At 37.2% G+C, this 17,356-nt stretch overlaps 1 protein-coding gene across 1 annotated transcript; it reads right to left on the minus strand.

The window, feature by feature from the left end:
• Nucleotides 1–324: 324 nt before the first annotated feature.
• RPL14 (ribosomal protein L14) lies at nucleotides 325–5,844 on the minus strand. The gene is made up of 6 exons (XM_053704776.1): nucleotides 5,732–5,844; nucleotides 3,386–3,487; nucleotides 3,105–3,199; nucleotides 1,347–1,446; nucleotides 584–637; nucleotides 325–426 (listed from the first exon to the last, which is right to left on the minus strand). Exons 1-6 carry the CDS (start codon nucleotides 5,732–5,734, stop codon nucleotides 364–366), a joined length of 417 nt encoding a protein of 138 aa, XP_053560751.1. The 5' UTR covers nucleotides 5,735–5,844; the 3' UTR covers nucleotides 325–363.
• Between the last annotated feature and the right edge of the window lie 11,512 nt (nucleotides 5,845–17,356).

A 17,356-nucleotide genomic window follows, 5' to 3' on the forward strand; every position in this document is an offset into this window, starting at 1 on the left:
GCTTTGTTCTCTTGGTAGTGTAACACATGCGGTGAGCCAGTGACTAGAGGCATTTATATGCAGACAACAATCAGCAGCTATCTCCCAGTAGTGCATTGATGTTAAAAGCATACCAAGGTATGCTTTTAAACATAGGATACCATGAGAAGAAAAAAGTAAAAATGGTAAAGTTGTGTAAACTTTCATTCAGACAGCATGCAATTATTTTAAACTTTTACTTTCCCTTTAATAGTAAAAGTAAGTAATTCCATGCAAGTTAGATGAAACTATAAAATGCTAGACCACCCAGTCTAGATTTAAATAAAACCCACACAAGACAAGATATTATTTAAACAGATTTTAATGAAAGTCCTCATAAAAAGCTTATGCTTTCTTGGTAGCTTCCTTTTGAAGTCTCTTCATTTCATGCTTGATGATCTTATTTCTCTGTATGGGGAGATGGAAAAAAAAACGTAACATTAAAGAACTACACATTGCTAAAATGCTGCATGAATTATGTACATTACAAATGAATGTGTCTTAAATTGCACATGCCTTAAAAAACAAACAAACAAAAAAAACCTAAGCAAGGGAAAATACTCACCATTTTCTTTGCCTTCATAACCTTAAAACGATCGAAATCTGTCATCTTGGCTTTCTATAGTGTAAAAAAATAAAACAGCATACCATACTTAGTTCTCCCTTCAGATTAGTTAGGCGTCAAGTGAAATGACTTGTTTACTCTGTTGTAGTGACAAAATTGCAGATGGACAGTATTTAACCATTTTTAGCTTTAATATTGGTATATAGCACAAATGTATTTTATCATTTATATGTATGAAAGTGATGTTTGCTGCTCACCTGGCCGATCACAGTAAAATGCAGAAGGCGGCGGCTGCAACCAGCATTCACCTCTCTTCAGAGCTGGATTTATTCTTGTGAAAGTGAAGCACACAAATCTGTGCAAATTAGAGTTGCCACTTAGGTCATGTTTTCCTGGACACTTATGAGTTATACATGCTGCAGGGTGGAACATGTATTGTGCCTCTGGACATCGCATGACTAGTGCTTATGAACAGCACAATTAATGTTCCTCCCTGCAGCATGTGTAACTCATACGTGTCCAGGAAAACATGTCCGAGGGGGCAACCATAGTGCAAATCCAGATTGTGTGCTGCACTTTTTACAAGAGTAAATCCAATTCAGTTCCGAAAAGAGCTGAATGCAGCCTGTGGCCGCCTTAGTTAACAACTGGTGCCTTCAATGAGTCAAACTATGCTGCTGTGCCTCACTATATTAATAGCAGAACCCTACATACTGATGCAGGTTTAGTCAGATTTTCATTGGTAAGTATTAAACAACGTTACCCTTTGCCTGGCTTCAATTTTCTTTGCCCAGTTTGAGGCTGCCCATTTTTCATTAATATTGTCTTTCTCCCAGGCACGACGAACATACTTCTGACGAGCACTATTGAGGAAAGAAGATTTCAGACCTGTTAACCAAGTAACCAACTATTAAGCAAAAATAAGTTGAGGTACCATATCAATTACAAGAGTATCATCCATAGAAGGGACAGATGCTACTGGTCCAATTTAACATGGAAATCATTTATAAAAAGATATTAAACAGCGCTATACAAAACAGACTAATAAAATTCATTTGAACTAATTTTCCTATAATTCAGTGGTGAAAGGTGTACATTGATAGCATAAGGTACTGCAAAACACTGAAAGCCACTCATTCATTTCACAGGTATTGCAGTGTGGGGAAAAACACCGAGTTGCTTCTTGGTTTACACAGTTTGTTCTTTAGGCAATATATTTTTAGATACAATACAAGATATACTATGCACAAGCTTTTCCATGTTAAATGGACAGCAAAGTAAAAAACACTTCCATGATTAAGAGAGCATGCCATTTTAAACAATTTTCCATTTTGCTTTTATTATCTAATTTACGTTGTTCTCTTGGTAGCCTTTGTTAACATGCATACCTTGGTAGGCTTGGGAGCAACAATGCACTACTGGGAACTAGCTGCTGATTCGTGGCTGCACATATACTCCTCGTTGTTGGCTCACCCAATGTGTTCAGTTAGCTCATAGTAGTGCATTGCTACTCCTTTAAAGGTTACCAATAAAAATGAAGCAGGTCATAGAAGTAAATTAGAAAGCTGTTGAAAATTGTATGCTCTAAATAAACCATGAAGGGGAAGAAAAAAAAAAAAATTGTGTCCATTTGGAGCTAAGTTAATTTAAAGGGATACTAAACCCAAATGTTTTCTTTAAGATCCAGATAGAACATGTAATTTTAAAAAAACTTTCTAATTTACTCCTATTATCAATGTACTTGTTCTCTTGCTATCTTTATTTAAAAAAGCAGGAATGTAAAACTAAGGAGCTGACCCATTTTTGGTTCAGAACCAGGGTTATGCTTGCTTATTGGTTATATACAAACAAACTCTCTAGGAAAGCTAATGCTAAAATATGATGTGGAAGCAAATTGATAGTATATAGAACCATAGAAACTAATGTTTCCAGTTCTTGAGTTATAACCTCAAGCACACTACAGATCCACCTACAATCCCCTAAAAACGGTCAGAGTGCTATGACTGCTATTGCATCCACAACTTCAAATATCACTTATGTCCCTTTAGACCTGGGGGTCTTCAAATCTGTCCTCATGCCTCCAGGCCAGATTTACAGGATTGCCTTGGGTGAGAGCAAGTTAATAAAGCATGTTTACTTATCAGATTATTTCACCTTTGCTGCACTTCAGAAAGCCTGAAAATCTGACCTGTTAGGGAGGCCTGAGGAAAGGTTTAAAAAACCCTGCTTTGAACTAAGATTAAAATTGCTAAAGTCTGTTTCACTACATGAGTAAGCCTCAGGAAAAACATTAAATGGATGTTTTAACCAAAGGGTGGCAGGCAAGGTGATGCTAAACTTTCCCCTTTGGATAATCAGATACAGAATGGAAACAATATTTAGATGGAGTTTAATATATCAGTTGTAATGAAAATGTGCTGTAACCTCCAACTAAAAATATTGTTTTTATTCCAGATCTACCTATACAAAGTGGAAAGTTCACCACCACTTTAAGGGTGAAAATACCAAGACAGTTACATACCTGTGAGGAAATTTGATTACGAAGTCTGTTAGCTGCATGCATTTAAAAGGCATGGCCTGTCTTCTTACACCGGAACAAGGACCATCAACAAGGGCCTAAAATTGAAGGTATAAATATTAAAAATCTTTTTTAGTCGTTTATACTAGTGTTTTTCCCCTCTGGGCTAGAAAACAGTGTAGCGTGCGTGTATACACACGCGAACATTTAAAAACTACCTTCTTCAGGGAAATTGAACACCCACCACTTTAATTCCCCAATTATTAAATAACAGGAAAAAGTACCCTGTTTTGGTCGATGACATCAACTATCGCCACCAGTTTGCCTTCATGAGGGCCAAAGGACACATAAGCAACACGGCCAATCTGGACGTAGCGTCTGAACACCTTTAAAAGAAAATTTAAAAAAAAAAAAAAGTTATTTAATCAAAACAAAAACTCTGCTTTAGACAGCACTACAATTACCATGAAGTGTTAATAAGGAGCAACATACAAAAAAACACTATGAAAGTTTTGAAATGAAACAAATAGTGATATGCCTTAAAATCTCCCATCTGTATAGGAAGATGTTTCACAAAATATAATACATTTTATAACAAATGTAAAAATACAAAATGTGTCCCCTTAAGCATAATTTTATATCCATTCAAAACTAATTTTAAGGAAAATTTGTATATGCCTAGGTTTCTTTTACACCCTTTGCTTTTATTAGTCAACGTGTTTAATCTTTCTGGGCCAGTCTACTAAAGTGACATTCTAATTCAAATATGAGATGCTTTAAAGTGATGGTAAACAGATCCGGAATGTTATTGATACTTTAGATGGCGTTTAATTCATCAGTTGTAATGAAGATGCGCTATAACAATTTAAAATGTAGATATGAAATTAATACCCCACAGTCTGACACCCACTTCGAAAGTCAATCTTTCTGTGAGCTAACAGTTTGAATGGTTGTCCAATCAGCGCTCTATCTACAACAAAGGCCCCCAAAGGGGAGAGCACTGATTGAAAAACAGTTCAAACACCTCAAAAAAAATTGACTTTAGGTGGGTGACAGTGCATTGAGTATTTAAATTTCAAATCTACATTAAAGTGTTTTAGTGAATTTTCATGACAACTAACGAACTAAACTCCATCTAAAATACCACTAACATTCTGGATCTGTTTTTATAAAGGTGAGAGTTTATGGTTTAATTCCCACAAGTGTGCTTGGCAAAGAATAACACTCTTTTAAACCTCTAAAAAAATCAGTATGCACCACGTAGAAGGGCCAAGGAAATTACAGCATTATTAGAGTGATGGTAAACTTTCACCTTTGGATAAACAGATCCGTAATGTTAACGATATTTTAGATATAGTTTAATTCATCAGTTGTAATAAAGATACGCGTTTAATGTAGAGATGACTTTCAAATACCCTGCGCTCTGGCCACCCAGTTCAGAAGTAATTTTTGTGAGTTAAGTTTCACTTTTTCTCCAATCAGAGCTCTAGCCATATGGCACTCGCACAATTTTTTTAAAAAAAATTTTTTGCAGTTAGAGAACAATTCAAACTGTTAACTTGCCAAAAAAAAAAAAAAAAAAAAAACTTCTGAAGTGGGCAGCCAGAGACTGGGGTATTGATTTCAGTGTTACATGAAAAAGTTAAGTTTCTTTATTACAACTGATTAATTAAACTACATCTAAAAAAATATTGCCAAAGTGCCAGATCTGTTTATACCAAACGGGAAAGTTTACCATCACTTTAAAGGCACATGAAAGTTATGCATAACTTCATTAAGAGTACTACATTATAGAAAGGTGTAATTTATTGGTATGCAGACATTTACAGACCTAAAATGAATGGTGACCTATTTTTGCAACCTCTAAACTTGTTGCTAGTTTATTTTTATATGATGTATTATTGCACCTGTGCAGAACTTTAGCACCCAAAGTGTTTTCATTATACATAATGGCTCAGGCCATTTGGCCCCTGGATGAGTGGCACCCAATCTAACTTAATTAAAAAGCATTTGAGGTGACTAGGTGCTGGCTTGTGGTTGTATAAAAACTTTGTTACATTCCAAAAAATATCTGTAAAAATGCCCAACGATGCAGTACTCGGAAGGGACTAATGAAGTGTACAACGCACGTAAATCTCTTTAGGAAGCCGTGTAAGGCCAATTCTCTAAATAAAAAGACCAACAAACCATTGTAACAACGACATCTCATTTAATGGGGGTAAACTGACAGTACTTGCGGCTATAATGGAGTCTTTGGGAAACTACACAAGATCACAAATGGAGATTATATTGAGAACATTACAACATATTGTCCCCACTTAATCCAATAATGGATAGAGAGAAAAAGAGCCAACAGCAACAAGGTACAACACGTTGCAAACCCAGGAGCGTAAAGTAAATTCTCTCTATAGCTTTTAATTAGCCGCGGACACACAGCACCAGGCCTGCTACACGTTGCGACGGCCTTTAGTAACCCCACTCAATCGTAAAAGCTCAACTACAGTATCTAAGTATTCCCTGGTGTTTTCGGCATTCTGCTATACACGCGTATACATGTTATTTAATAGTCCCTTTAAAAAATAGCCCCCTCGCCATTAAAGAAACCGGAGCTCAAAGCACGCTGAACTCACCATGATGGCGGTTTCCAGCAGAAAGGACTGAACAGCTTCCGCTCAGCTGCAAAACCGCTCCCCTCAGGAAAAAATACCAATCAGGACTATAGAGGCGGGAACACACGTGCACACGTTAGCGAGACAAGATATGACAGGGGCAAAATGCGCGCTCTGCTGGAGAATACTAATAGTAGTATACAGTTCAGAAAGAAATAGTTCTAAATCAAACCGCAGTCGTCATGTTTCATTGGTGAACGACTGAACGTGCTCGGCGTTTCATCTAACAAAAGTCCAGCTTCTTGCCTGTCAATTGAATTCCCACGTAGTGACAGTATTAATAAGTTATTGCTTTTGCGCCTGTAAATTGTTCAAATACCAGTGATAGACATAAATAGGAAGAGTGAATGTCGCATTAATTTGGTGTGTTTTGTAAATCACGTTTATCATTTTTCAGACATGTTTTCAGCGATACAACATTAGTTCAGCACAAAAATTAGTATGGGGTTCGTGTGGGGGGACAACAACAATATGTTCATGGGCCAAAAGGGGGGCTATTTTTTATGGGCCAAAAGCCCCCTCCCCCCCCCCCCAAAAAAAAAGACTTTTCCATATAGACAGCACTAAAATGTGAGTTCTGCTCATCTACATGTATACATTGGGCATGATTTAAAGGGACATAATACTCATGCTAAATCACTTGAAACTGAAACTGATGCAGTATAACTGTAAAAAGCTGACAGGAAAATATCACCTGAGCATCTCTATGTAAAAAAGGAAGATATTTTACCTCATAATCTCCTCAGCTCAGCAGAGTAAGTTCTGTGTAAAAAAAATATACTTCAGTTACTGCCCAGCTGCAGGTAAAAAAAAATGAAGAAATGAACAGCAGCTGGCACAGCAGAAAGAGCAGACCTGGTCATGTTATCTGTCTGTCAGTACTTATACCACATTTTTTTATTTTATTAATGCTTTATTGCAAAACCAATTTTAAAATAAATAAGAAAAATACATTTTGTCAAGTCTTTAAGTGCAAGGTATGGAGACTAGGGGGCCTATTTAACAAAGGTCTGTCGGACCTGATCCGACAGTGCGGATCAGGTCTGACAGACTTAGCTGAATGTGGAGAGCAATACACTCTCCGTATTCAGCATTGCAACAGCTCTTGTGAGCTGCTTGTGCTACGCTGCCCCCTTCAGTTTTGGGGGTGTCATTCAACTCGATCGTGTTGAATTGCGGACAGATTATGGAGCAATGGTCTTTAGACCGCTGCTTCATAACTGGTGTTTCTGGCAAGCCTGCAGGTTCGCCAGAAACACGGGCCTTCAAGCTCCATCCTGAGCTTGATAAATGGGCCCCTAGATATATAAACAGTGGTACGCAAGCGCTTATCCAGTCAAAATAAGATAATAATAAAGTTTTTAGCAAGAAAATAAACAGAAAACAAAAATATGAAAAAAAAAGAAAAAGGAACTACAAAGAAAATAGACTAAACTAAAACTGTCTCCTCCTCCCAACCCCTGCCCCTCACCTCCAGAACTCAGCCAAGTTTAACTCTTTTTTTTTTTGGAAAAAGGATGGAAGGAATATTGTATAAATAATGAGGAACATAAAAATAATACTACAATTTTTTGGGAGGCAGCTTAAGCCACAGAAATTACTACTTAAAAAAGGCTCAACAGATGAGATAGGAAACTAGCACTTAACTTAAAGGGACAGTTGATTAAAAAAAAATATTCCCTTTAATTTGTTCCCAATGATCCACTTTACCTGCTGGAGTGTATTACATTGTTTCCAAGTATTTCCATTACCCTTATGTTGGCAATTGAAATAGTTGATTTAGCTTGTGGTATCAGCACCTATCCTGAAAGTTTTTGGCTTCAAGGCCAAGCTGTGTTAACACAGCCAGTAGAAGAAATTACACTCCCAGTGGGTTATAGAAGAGATAAAGAAATAAAATGTTAATGGTCCATTGTTCTCTCTAAATATTGGTGATTAGTTTATGGACAGATATAAGATAAAGAAGCAGGTATATGTACACAATGTGATACAGTAATGAGATCTGATTATACCTACAGGCTCAACCTATTTTATTAGGTTGTGGCTTCAAAACACAAAATCAGCTAATTCATATAAAAACACCTTAAAAAAAGCAAATCTCTTACATTTTATACTCTGCAGCTGGTAAAAAAAATAATTGAAAACACAATAAGGGAAAAACAATTTTATAGTACACTGTCCCTTTAACACTAGCTTACCCAGCCTTTAAAAATGTCCCAATAGAAGCAATAGAGATAGGTATTTCACAGGTAAAAAAGAGAGAAATATTCTTACTGAGCGTAGCGCAAGAAAACATTAATAAAAACATGACTCAATTCAATAGATTTAGCAACAAAGTGGGTAAATACCTCTCAAGTCTGTTTAAAAAGACTAATAACAAGAAACCCATCCAGATCATAAGGGATGGTGATAGAATTACCAATAAGGTTGAGGATAGCATAGACTTATTTAAAAAATATTATAGGGAACTGTACTCCTCTCAGAAACCTTTAGAAACAGATATGACAATTTTTTTTAATGATTTAAATATGTTAAAAATCCCCAAAAAAGAACTAGATCTTTTAAATGGACCTATTTCAACTCAAGAGATAAATAATGTTATCAAATCAATGAGGAAAGGGAAAGCCCCGGGCTCTGATGGCCTACCAATAGAGTTTTATGCCATGATGAGAGAGAATATTATCCCGTTTTTGAAAACCCTATACGATCAATATTATTGTCACAATACTAAGATCACAGAGCACTTTAAAGGTGCAAATATAATCTTAACCCCTTAACGACCAAGGACGTGCCAGGCACGTCCTCCATTGGAGGTCACTTAATGACCAAGGACGTGCCTGGCACGTCCTCTGGGGTTTGAAGCTCTGGAAGCAATCCTGATCGCTTCCAGCAGCTTCTAAGGTATTGCAGTGATGCCTCAATATTGAGGCATCACTGCAATACCTTTTGTAGCACACCGATGCAGAGAGGGCCACTCTGTGGCCCTCTCTGCATCGGCCAGCGATGGTGCCGATCGTTGGTGGGTGGGAGCAGCTACAGGGAAGCGGGTGGGCAGTCCATCGCTGGCAATCTTCCGGCCAGCAGTCGGGAAAGATCGCGGGGGGTGTGCACGTATGTGCCCGCGATCTGGGCTCAAAGAAATAAAAGTGGTGGGTGGCGGTTGTGGGTGGGAGAGGAGGGGGGAAATCATTTTATAAACTAGGATCTAGGAGGGGGGGGGGGGTATGCAGGGGGGGGCAGCTACACTACAGAAAAAAAAGTGGTCATTTAAAAAAAAAAAAAAAACATTCAAGTGCAAAGTGGGTACTGGCAGACAGCTGCCAGTACCCAAAATGGTGGGAAATAGTGTGGGGTGGGTTAGAGAGCTGTTTGCGGGGGGATCAGGCAGGTTGGGGGCTAAGGGGGGAATCCTCCAGAGCAGCATATGTAAATATGCTTTACAAATTAAAAAAAAAAACAAAGATAGCTTTTATTTTAGTACTGGTAGACTTTCTGCCAGTACTTAAGATGGTGGGGAAAATTGTGGGGTGGGGGAGGGATGAGAGCTGTTTGAGAGGGATCATGGGGTGGGATGTGTCAGGTGGGAGGCTGATCTCTACACTAGAGCTAAAATTAACCCTACAAGCTACCTAATTAACCCCGTCACTGCTGGGCATATTACAAGTGTAGTGCGCAGCAGCATTTAGCGGCCTTCTAATTACCAAAAAGCAACGCCAAAGCCGTATATGTCTGCTATTTCTGAACAAAGGGGATACCAGAGAAGCATTTACAACCATTTGTACAATAATTGCACAAGTTGTTTGTAAATAATTTCAGTGAGAAACCCAAAGTTAGTGAAAAAGTTAACGATTTTTTTTATTTGATCGAATTTGGCGGTGAAATGGTGGCATGAAATATATCAAAATGGACCCAGATCAATACTTTGGGTTGTCTACTACACTACACTAAAGCTAAAATTAACCTTACATGCTCCCTTCAAGTTACCTAATTAACCCCTTTACTGCTGGGCATAATATCATACAAGCGTGGTGCGCACAATTTTTTTATTTGATCGCATTTGGCGGTGAAATGGTGGCTTGAAATATACCAAAATGGGCCTAAATCAATACTTTGGGTTGTCTTCTAAAAAAAAATATATACATGTCAAGGGATATTCAGGGATTCCTGACAGATATCAGTGTTCCAATGTAACTATCGCTAATTTTGAAAAAAAAGTGGTTTTGAAATAGAAAAGTGCTACTTGTATTTATTGCCTTATAACTTGCAAAAAAATCAAAGAACATGTAAACATTGGGTATTTCTAAACTCAGGACAAAATTTAGAAACTATTTAGCATGGGTGTTTTTTAGTGGTTGTAGATGTGTAACAGATTTTGGGGGTCAAAGTTAGAAAAAGTGAGTTTTTTTCCATTTCTTCATCATATTTTATAAAAAAAATTACAAGATATGATGAAAATAATGGTATCTTTAGAAAGTCCATTCAATGGCGAGAAAAACGGTATATAATATGTGTGGGTACAGTAAATGAGTAAGAGGAAAATTACAGCTAAACACAAACACAGCAGAAATGTAAAAATAGCCTTGGTCCCAAACGGTCAGAAAATGGAAAAGTGCTGTGGTCACTAAGGGGTTAAAGGGACATGAAACCGAAAAATATTCTTTCATGATTCAGTTATAGAATACAATTTCAAACAACTTTCTAATTTACTTCTATTATCTAATTTGTTTCATTCTCTTGTTATCATTTGTCGAAGGAGCAGCAATGCACTACTGGTTTCTAACTGAACATATGGGTGAGCCAATGACAATCGTTATATATATCTGCAGGCACCAATCAGCAGCTAGAACGTAGGTTCTTTGCTGTTCCCCAGCTTACCAAGATAAACCTTGCAGCAAAGGATAACAAGAGAAGGAAGCAAATTAAATAATAGTAGTAAATTGGAAAGTTGTTTGAAATTGTATTCTCTATCTGAATCATGAAAGAAAATTTTTGGGTTTCATGACCCCTTAAGGACCAGGCCATTTTTCAATTTCTTTCCTTTAACCTTTTAAAGCCGTTATGCCGTTCCATTCCGTCATAATTAGACTGGGCTTTAAAGCCGTTATGACGGAATGGAACGTCATAACTAACGGCTGTCCTGAAGCCTTCTGTGCTTCAGGGATTTAATCGCGGTCTGGAGGGCGTTCCTAGGATTGTAGGGACGCCCCCCAGATGCGATCCAATAATTGAAATCTCGCGATCGTATGCACGATCGCGTAGTTTCAATTTGTCTACATCGGAACAGTTGTTCCGATGTAGGCACTTTAACCCTGTCACGAAAGGGTTAAGGACCAGGGCTATTTTTACATTTCTGCGGTGTTTGTGTTTAGCTGTAATTTTCCTCTTACTCATTTACTGTACCCACACATATATATACCGTTTTTCTCACCATTAAATGGACTTTCTAAAGAAACCATTATTTTCATCATATCTTATAATTTACCATAAAAAAATTATAAAATATGAAAAAAAAAAATTATAACTTTGACCTCCAAAATCTGTTGCACATCTACAACCACCAAAAAACACCCATGCTAAATAGTTTTTATATATTGTCCTGAGTTTAGAAATTCCCAATGTTTACATGTTCTTTGCTTTTTTTGCAAGTTATAGGGCAATACATACAAGTAGCACTTTGCTATATCAAAAACCATTTTTTTTTTTTCAAAATTAGCGATAGTTACATTGGAACACTGATATCTGTCAGGAATCCCTGAATATCCCTTCACATGTATATATTTTTTTTTTTAGTAGACAACCCAAAGTATTGATCTAGGCCCATTTTGGTATATTTCATGCCACCATTTCACCGCCAAATGCGATCAAATAAAAAAAAACTGTTCACTTTTTCACAAACTTTTTCACAAACTTTAGGTTTCTCACTGAAATTATTTACAAACAGCTTGTGCTATTATGGCAAACATGGTTGTAAATGACAAAGCAGGCTTCCCTGTAGTACAATGTCACTGTAACTGTTAATAATAAGTAAGTCAGTTCAAACAGAGTGAGAGCCAAATAAACACAGAGTTGTGTAAATACCCCAGGAGAGCACACATCAATAAGCACAAACAGGAGCGTGTAAAACCGGACCAGACCGGCAAAGCAGATGAAAACCCTCTGAATCACCCCCGTATTGTAGGTCCCACTTGAGCTTGCAGCAGATGCGAAAGCAACAACAGCTTATAGTGATGAGGCTCCATCGTCCTGGTGAACCGCAGCTCCGGTGAGGAATTAAACACTAGACGAGCCTCCCTCTGTTGTGTATAGCGTTTCCTGTATCTCGTGAAGCAAGGCGTCTCACGTCATCCGGGGGGCGTGTTAGAAAAGAAGGTGTGTGAATCTCCACCAATCAGCTCCAATAACAAGTGCCGAAGCTTCAGCTCTCCTAGGGGTAAAATGAGTAAACGGCTTTCCACTCATAGACGAGGCTGCTGAGGCTCCTAAAGAGAAACGGGCTCCTTGTAGCCCATAAGTAAATGTAGAAAGAAGATGCAAGGAGTCTCTATATAGTAAAAAAATTCCCATGGACTTTATTTCAAAAATAGGTTAAAAAAAAACGTAACACCAGCACAACAAACAAGAGACAGCTGGTCCTACTAGTTTCGGCTAGGTGCCGTAATCTAAGACCTGCTGTTTATTACAACATAGGGCGTTTAAAAGTATTACTCTACACAGTCATTGGCTACTGAGGAGCTCAAAATGACTCCCACTTAACCCTTAATTCAGCATAGATTCTATGCAGGGAGAGAGGAGGAGGAAACAACATGAATAACATTTTAGAGGAGAAAAATGAGTACATATATACAGAAAATACACAATACACACAATAATGTGTCATAATCAGAATTGATTAAGCAAAAGGAAGAAACACAGATTGCCTCAAAGACTGCCTAAACTCTTAAGCTGTTATTAATGTGAACACATATCATGATACAAAGAATAGTACAAAGGTAAATCACAAATATTGAACATGATAAATTACAACATATTCAAGAAGCATATTGCTCATAAAATTGCATAGAATCTAAAGATCACTGTGTTCTTTTAGTGTTTACCATGTATCCATAAACAGAACTTTATAAATTCAATACATAGCAAAAGATTATAAAGTAAATATGTATATATATATAGGAAAAGTAAAAAATATATATATGTATATTTATCATAACACTTATCCAAACAACAAACAGATGGATTCATAGGGAAACAACAAACACATCAAATAATGCAAAATATGGTTATTTAGAGCAATGATACCTAAGGTACAGTATGTACCAAATAAATGAAATATATGCAAGAATATGTGAATCAAAAGATGGTACGAACCAATAAACTATTCATACATGGAGGGTGTTCAGCGTGAATAAGCTTATTCAAAAACAGCTAATTAATAATAAATGGACAAATAACATACTTGTCTGTGAATGCCCCATCATATATTGGTTGATGAATATAGAGAAGTGAAATGGACAATACTGGAGTGAGATGTTATATTCAACACCAGTGGTTGATCAAATCAAACTCTGAGTTGAAGCCATTAGGAGTCTGGGTACGAAGTTTAAATATCCAGAAAGCCTCCTGGCGTGCTAAAATAGCACCTTTATCTCCTCCCCTAAGGGGTCTCCTAATGGCCTCAACCGCCCGCCATTTAAAAGATCTGATATCTCCACTGTGGACTTCAATAAAATGCCTAGATAGTTCTGAACAAGTAATCTTATTTCTAATATAACCTAAGTGCTCACGTACTTGTACTCGTGTACGCACATCTCTAGATGTCATACCAATATACTGTAGATGATGATCAATGCATTCAATGAGATAAATTACATAGTTAGTAGAGCATTTGATGCAACCCTTAGTCTCATAGGTCTGGTTAGTGACACATGAATAAAAGGCTTTGCCTTCTGTTATGAAGTCAAAAGCTTTACATCTTAAAACTCCACATTTTAGGTACCATTGACAGAGAGCCAAGTAGTTGGTTTCTGTTTCTGTGGTAGTTGACTTGGGGAAAGAATATTTCCCAGAGTAAGATTTCTAGAATAGACACATTTGAAGCCCTGATCCACAACTGACTTTAATGGTTTATCCCCATATAAAATGGGAAAGTACTTTTTCAAAATATTACAGATCTCATAATATTCAGGCGAATATTGAGTAATAAAATGTGTACATTGGTCATGAGTTTTGAGAGGTTTACTCAGTAGTGTATCCCTCCTTTTGGTTCTGGTTACTTCTTCTAAAACATTGTTAACCAATGATTTATTATATCCTCTCTCAAGTAACCTACACTTGACCTCACTACTCTCCTCCTTATAATCTGATTCCATATTGCAGATCCTTCTCGCCCTAAGCATTTGCCCTTTGGCAATGCCTTTAAAAACATGTTTCGGATGGGCACTATTGCTATGTAGAAGCGTATTTCCTGCTATGGGTTTTCGGTATAGTTTAGAGATAATAGTTCCAGTTTCCACATCACCCCTAAGGCTTACATCCAGAAAATTAATTTCAGATTCCTGCCACTCATGGGTGAATTTTACTCCATTTTCACTCATATTAAGGAAATCCACAAATTCACCAGCCGTTATATCATCAGGGGACCAAATAATGATCAAATCGTCTATAAAACGTTTGTACAATTGTATATATTGAACAAAGGGGTTTCTATCTGCATAAACAAAATTGGTCTCAAGCCATCCCATAAAAATGTTGGCATAAGAGGGGGCAAATTTTGCCCCCATTGCGGTGCCTTGTCTCTGCAGATAGAAAACCCCTTTGAATACAAATAATTATGCTTTAATAGAAAAATGGTAACTCTGATGATAAACTCAATAGTGGAAGTATCTTTATGTTGACAGGCCCGTGGTCCCTATTTTCCATCATCTGCCTTTTCTTGGAGCTCCAGTATTTTATGTCTGTTCTGTTTGGGCGCTAGCTCCGCCCCCCTAATTAGCTGTTTTTGAATAAGCTTATTCACGCTGAACACCCTCCATGTATGAATAGTTTATTGGTTCGTACCATCTTTTGATTCACATATTCTTGCATATATTTCATTTATTTGGTACATACTGTACCTTAGGTATCATTTCTCTAAATAACCATATTTTGCATTATTTGATGTGTTTTTTGTTTCCCTATGAATCCATCTGTTTGTTGTTTGGATAAGTGTTATGATAAATATACATATATATATTGTTACTTTTCCTATATATATATATATATATATATATATATATACATATTTACTTTATAATCTTTTGCTATGTATTGAATTTATAAAGTTCTGTTTATGGATACATGGTAAACACTAAAAGAACACAGTGATCTTTAGATTCTATGCAATTTTATGAGCAATATGCTTCTTGAATATGTTGTAATTTATCATGTTCAATATTTGTGATTTACCTTTGTACTATTCTTTGTATCATGATGTGTGTTCACATTAATAACAGCTTAAGAGTTTAGGCAGTCTTTGAGGCAATCTGTGTTTCTTCCTTTTGCTTAATCATTTCTGATTATGACACATTATTGTGTATTTTCTGTATATATGTATTCATTTTTCTCCTCTAAAATGTTATTCATGTTGTTTCCTCCTCCGCTCTCCCTGCATAGAATCTATGCTGAATTAAGGGTTAAGTGGGAGTAATTTTGAGCTCCTCAGTAGCCAATGACTGTGTAGTGTAATACTTTTAAACGCCCTATGTTGTAATAAACAGCAGGTCTTAGATTACGGCACCTAGCCGAAACTAGTAGGACCAGCTGTCTCTTGTTTGTTGTGCTGGTGTTACGGGAATTTTTTACTATATAGAGATTCCTTGCATCTTTTTTCTACATGGTTGTAAATGCTTCTCTGGGATCCCCTTTGTTCAGAAATAGCAGATATGTATGGCTGTAGCATTCCTTTTTGGTAATTAGAAGGCCGCTAAATGCCGCTGCGCACCACATTTGTATTAGTCCCAGCAGTGAAGGGGTTAATTAGGTAGCTTGTAGGGAGCTTGAAGGGTTAATTTTAGCTTTAGTGTAGAGATCAGCCTCCCACATGACACATCCCACCCCTGATCCCTCCCAAACAGCTCTCTTCCCTCCCCCACCCCATAATTGTCCCCGCCATCTTAAGTACTGGCAGAAAGTCTGACAGTACTAAAATAAAAGTTTTTTTTATTATTATTATTATTATTATTATTATTTTAAAATATATATATATATATATATATATATATATATATATTCTGCTGTGTAGGATCCCCCTTTAGCCCCCAACCTCCCTGATCCCCCCCAAAGAGCTCTCTAATCCTCCCCCCACTAACCATTCACCACCATTTTGGGTACTGGCAGCTGTAACCTTTTTTTTTTATAAAAAACCCTCACTTTTTCTGTAGTGTAGCTGCCCCCCTCCATACCCTCCCCACTCCCCCTCACAGATAATATTTAAAAAGTATTCCCCCCCCCCTAACAGAGAGGCCTGTTAGACAACGAATAAACGTCCTGCTGATAGTTCTATTGCTCATAGACATTTCTGGGACAAGGCCTAAGCTGACACAGACCGTAGCTCCCTCATTTTTTGGCCTCAGAACGGGTGTGGGATAGATTTGGATCAGCAGCACCCCTGTCTTCTTTTGCCCACTTTTCACATGTATACGATGAGATATGTGGACACTGAGGCTGTGAAGGAACTAATTTGGCGTTTAATACCTTCATTACTGCTGTCTATATCTTGATAGACTCTCCTCACACACTGGGTTTATATTCCTTTTATTGTTATTAAAACTTCTGTTTTGGATATCAGAATGTACTGCTGGGGGCTATCAGTTCTTTTGGGTTCTTTATATGTTTTCATAGTAACCCCGGTCTATTACATTCAGCTTAGTTTTTACCCAGGTTTGTTCAAAAAGGTTTTTCCTTGCCTCCATTAAGCCTATGTATAAATGACAGTTTCTATACAAGCTTCTTTATATGCTGACATACACATGTTGATCCCCGATTAGGAGTTACCCTATACTCATGTGAACTTATATATGCTATGCCAGGGTGTTATATCTGAACAGATTTTAAGGATGTTATCATATTTCTGCCTTATACACCTTCCTTGCCTTCACAACCATATAGCATGCTAAGCTCGCTTTGAAAATGCATAACAGTCCCCAGTAATATATTTTCTTATACACCTACTTAACTTGAGGAGTGGCAGGTCGCTAGTTAGATCACACATGAGAGAGTGTTATCGTAAGCACACACCCTATAATATGTCCATGTCCTTAATGTTCAGTAACTTATAATGTTTGAAGTCTCTAAGATACATACAGTCCTATTAGAGATTGTGCAAGGGTATATCTGGGATTGCTGGGTACGGTCTTACAGTACATGTCATCTTCCATCTTAAAAGAGACTACTACCTCTAAATGTTAGGGTTCAAAATAGCTCCTTATGCACACTTTTTATTTGCAAGAACTTATTTTCCTGTCTGCGTGCAATTTATTACATACCAGTTGCGCTCTCTATCTAAAGCCATAGCACACATACTTAATAACAGGAATACCTTTCCCAATTTCA

Source organism: Bombina bombina, chromosome 3 (assembly GCF_027579735.1).
Source record: "Bombina bombina isolate aBomBom1 chromosome 3, aBomBom1.pri, whole genome shotgun sequence".
Classification (NCBI taxonomy): domain Eukaryota; kingdom Metazoa; phylum Chordata; class Amphibia; order Anura; family Bombinatoridae; genus Bombina; species Bombina bombina.

Excerpts from the sequence above, each read along its gene's own strand:
- RPL14 (XM_053704776.1), bottom strand. Across the intron at positions 3,200-3,385 it reads ATGTCATCGACCAAAACAGG|GCCCTTGTTGATGGTCCTTG; the intron begins GTACTTTTTCCT and ends CTTCAATTTTAG. Across the intron at positions 427-583 it reads TTATGAAGGCAAAGAAAATG|AGAAATAAGATCATCAAGCA; the intron begins GTGAGTATTTTC and ends CTCCCCATACAG.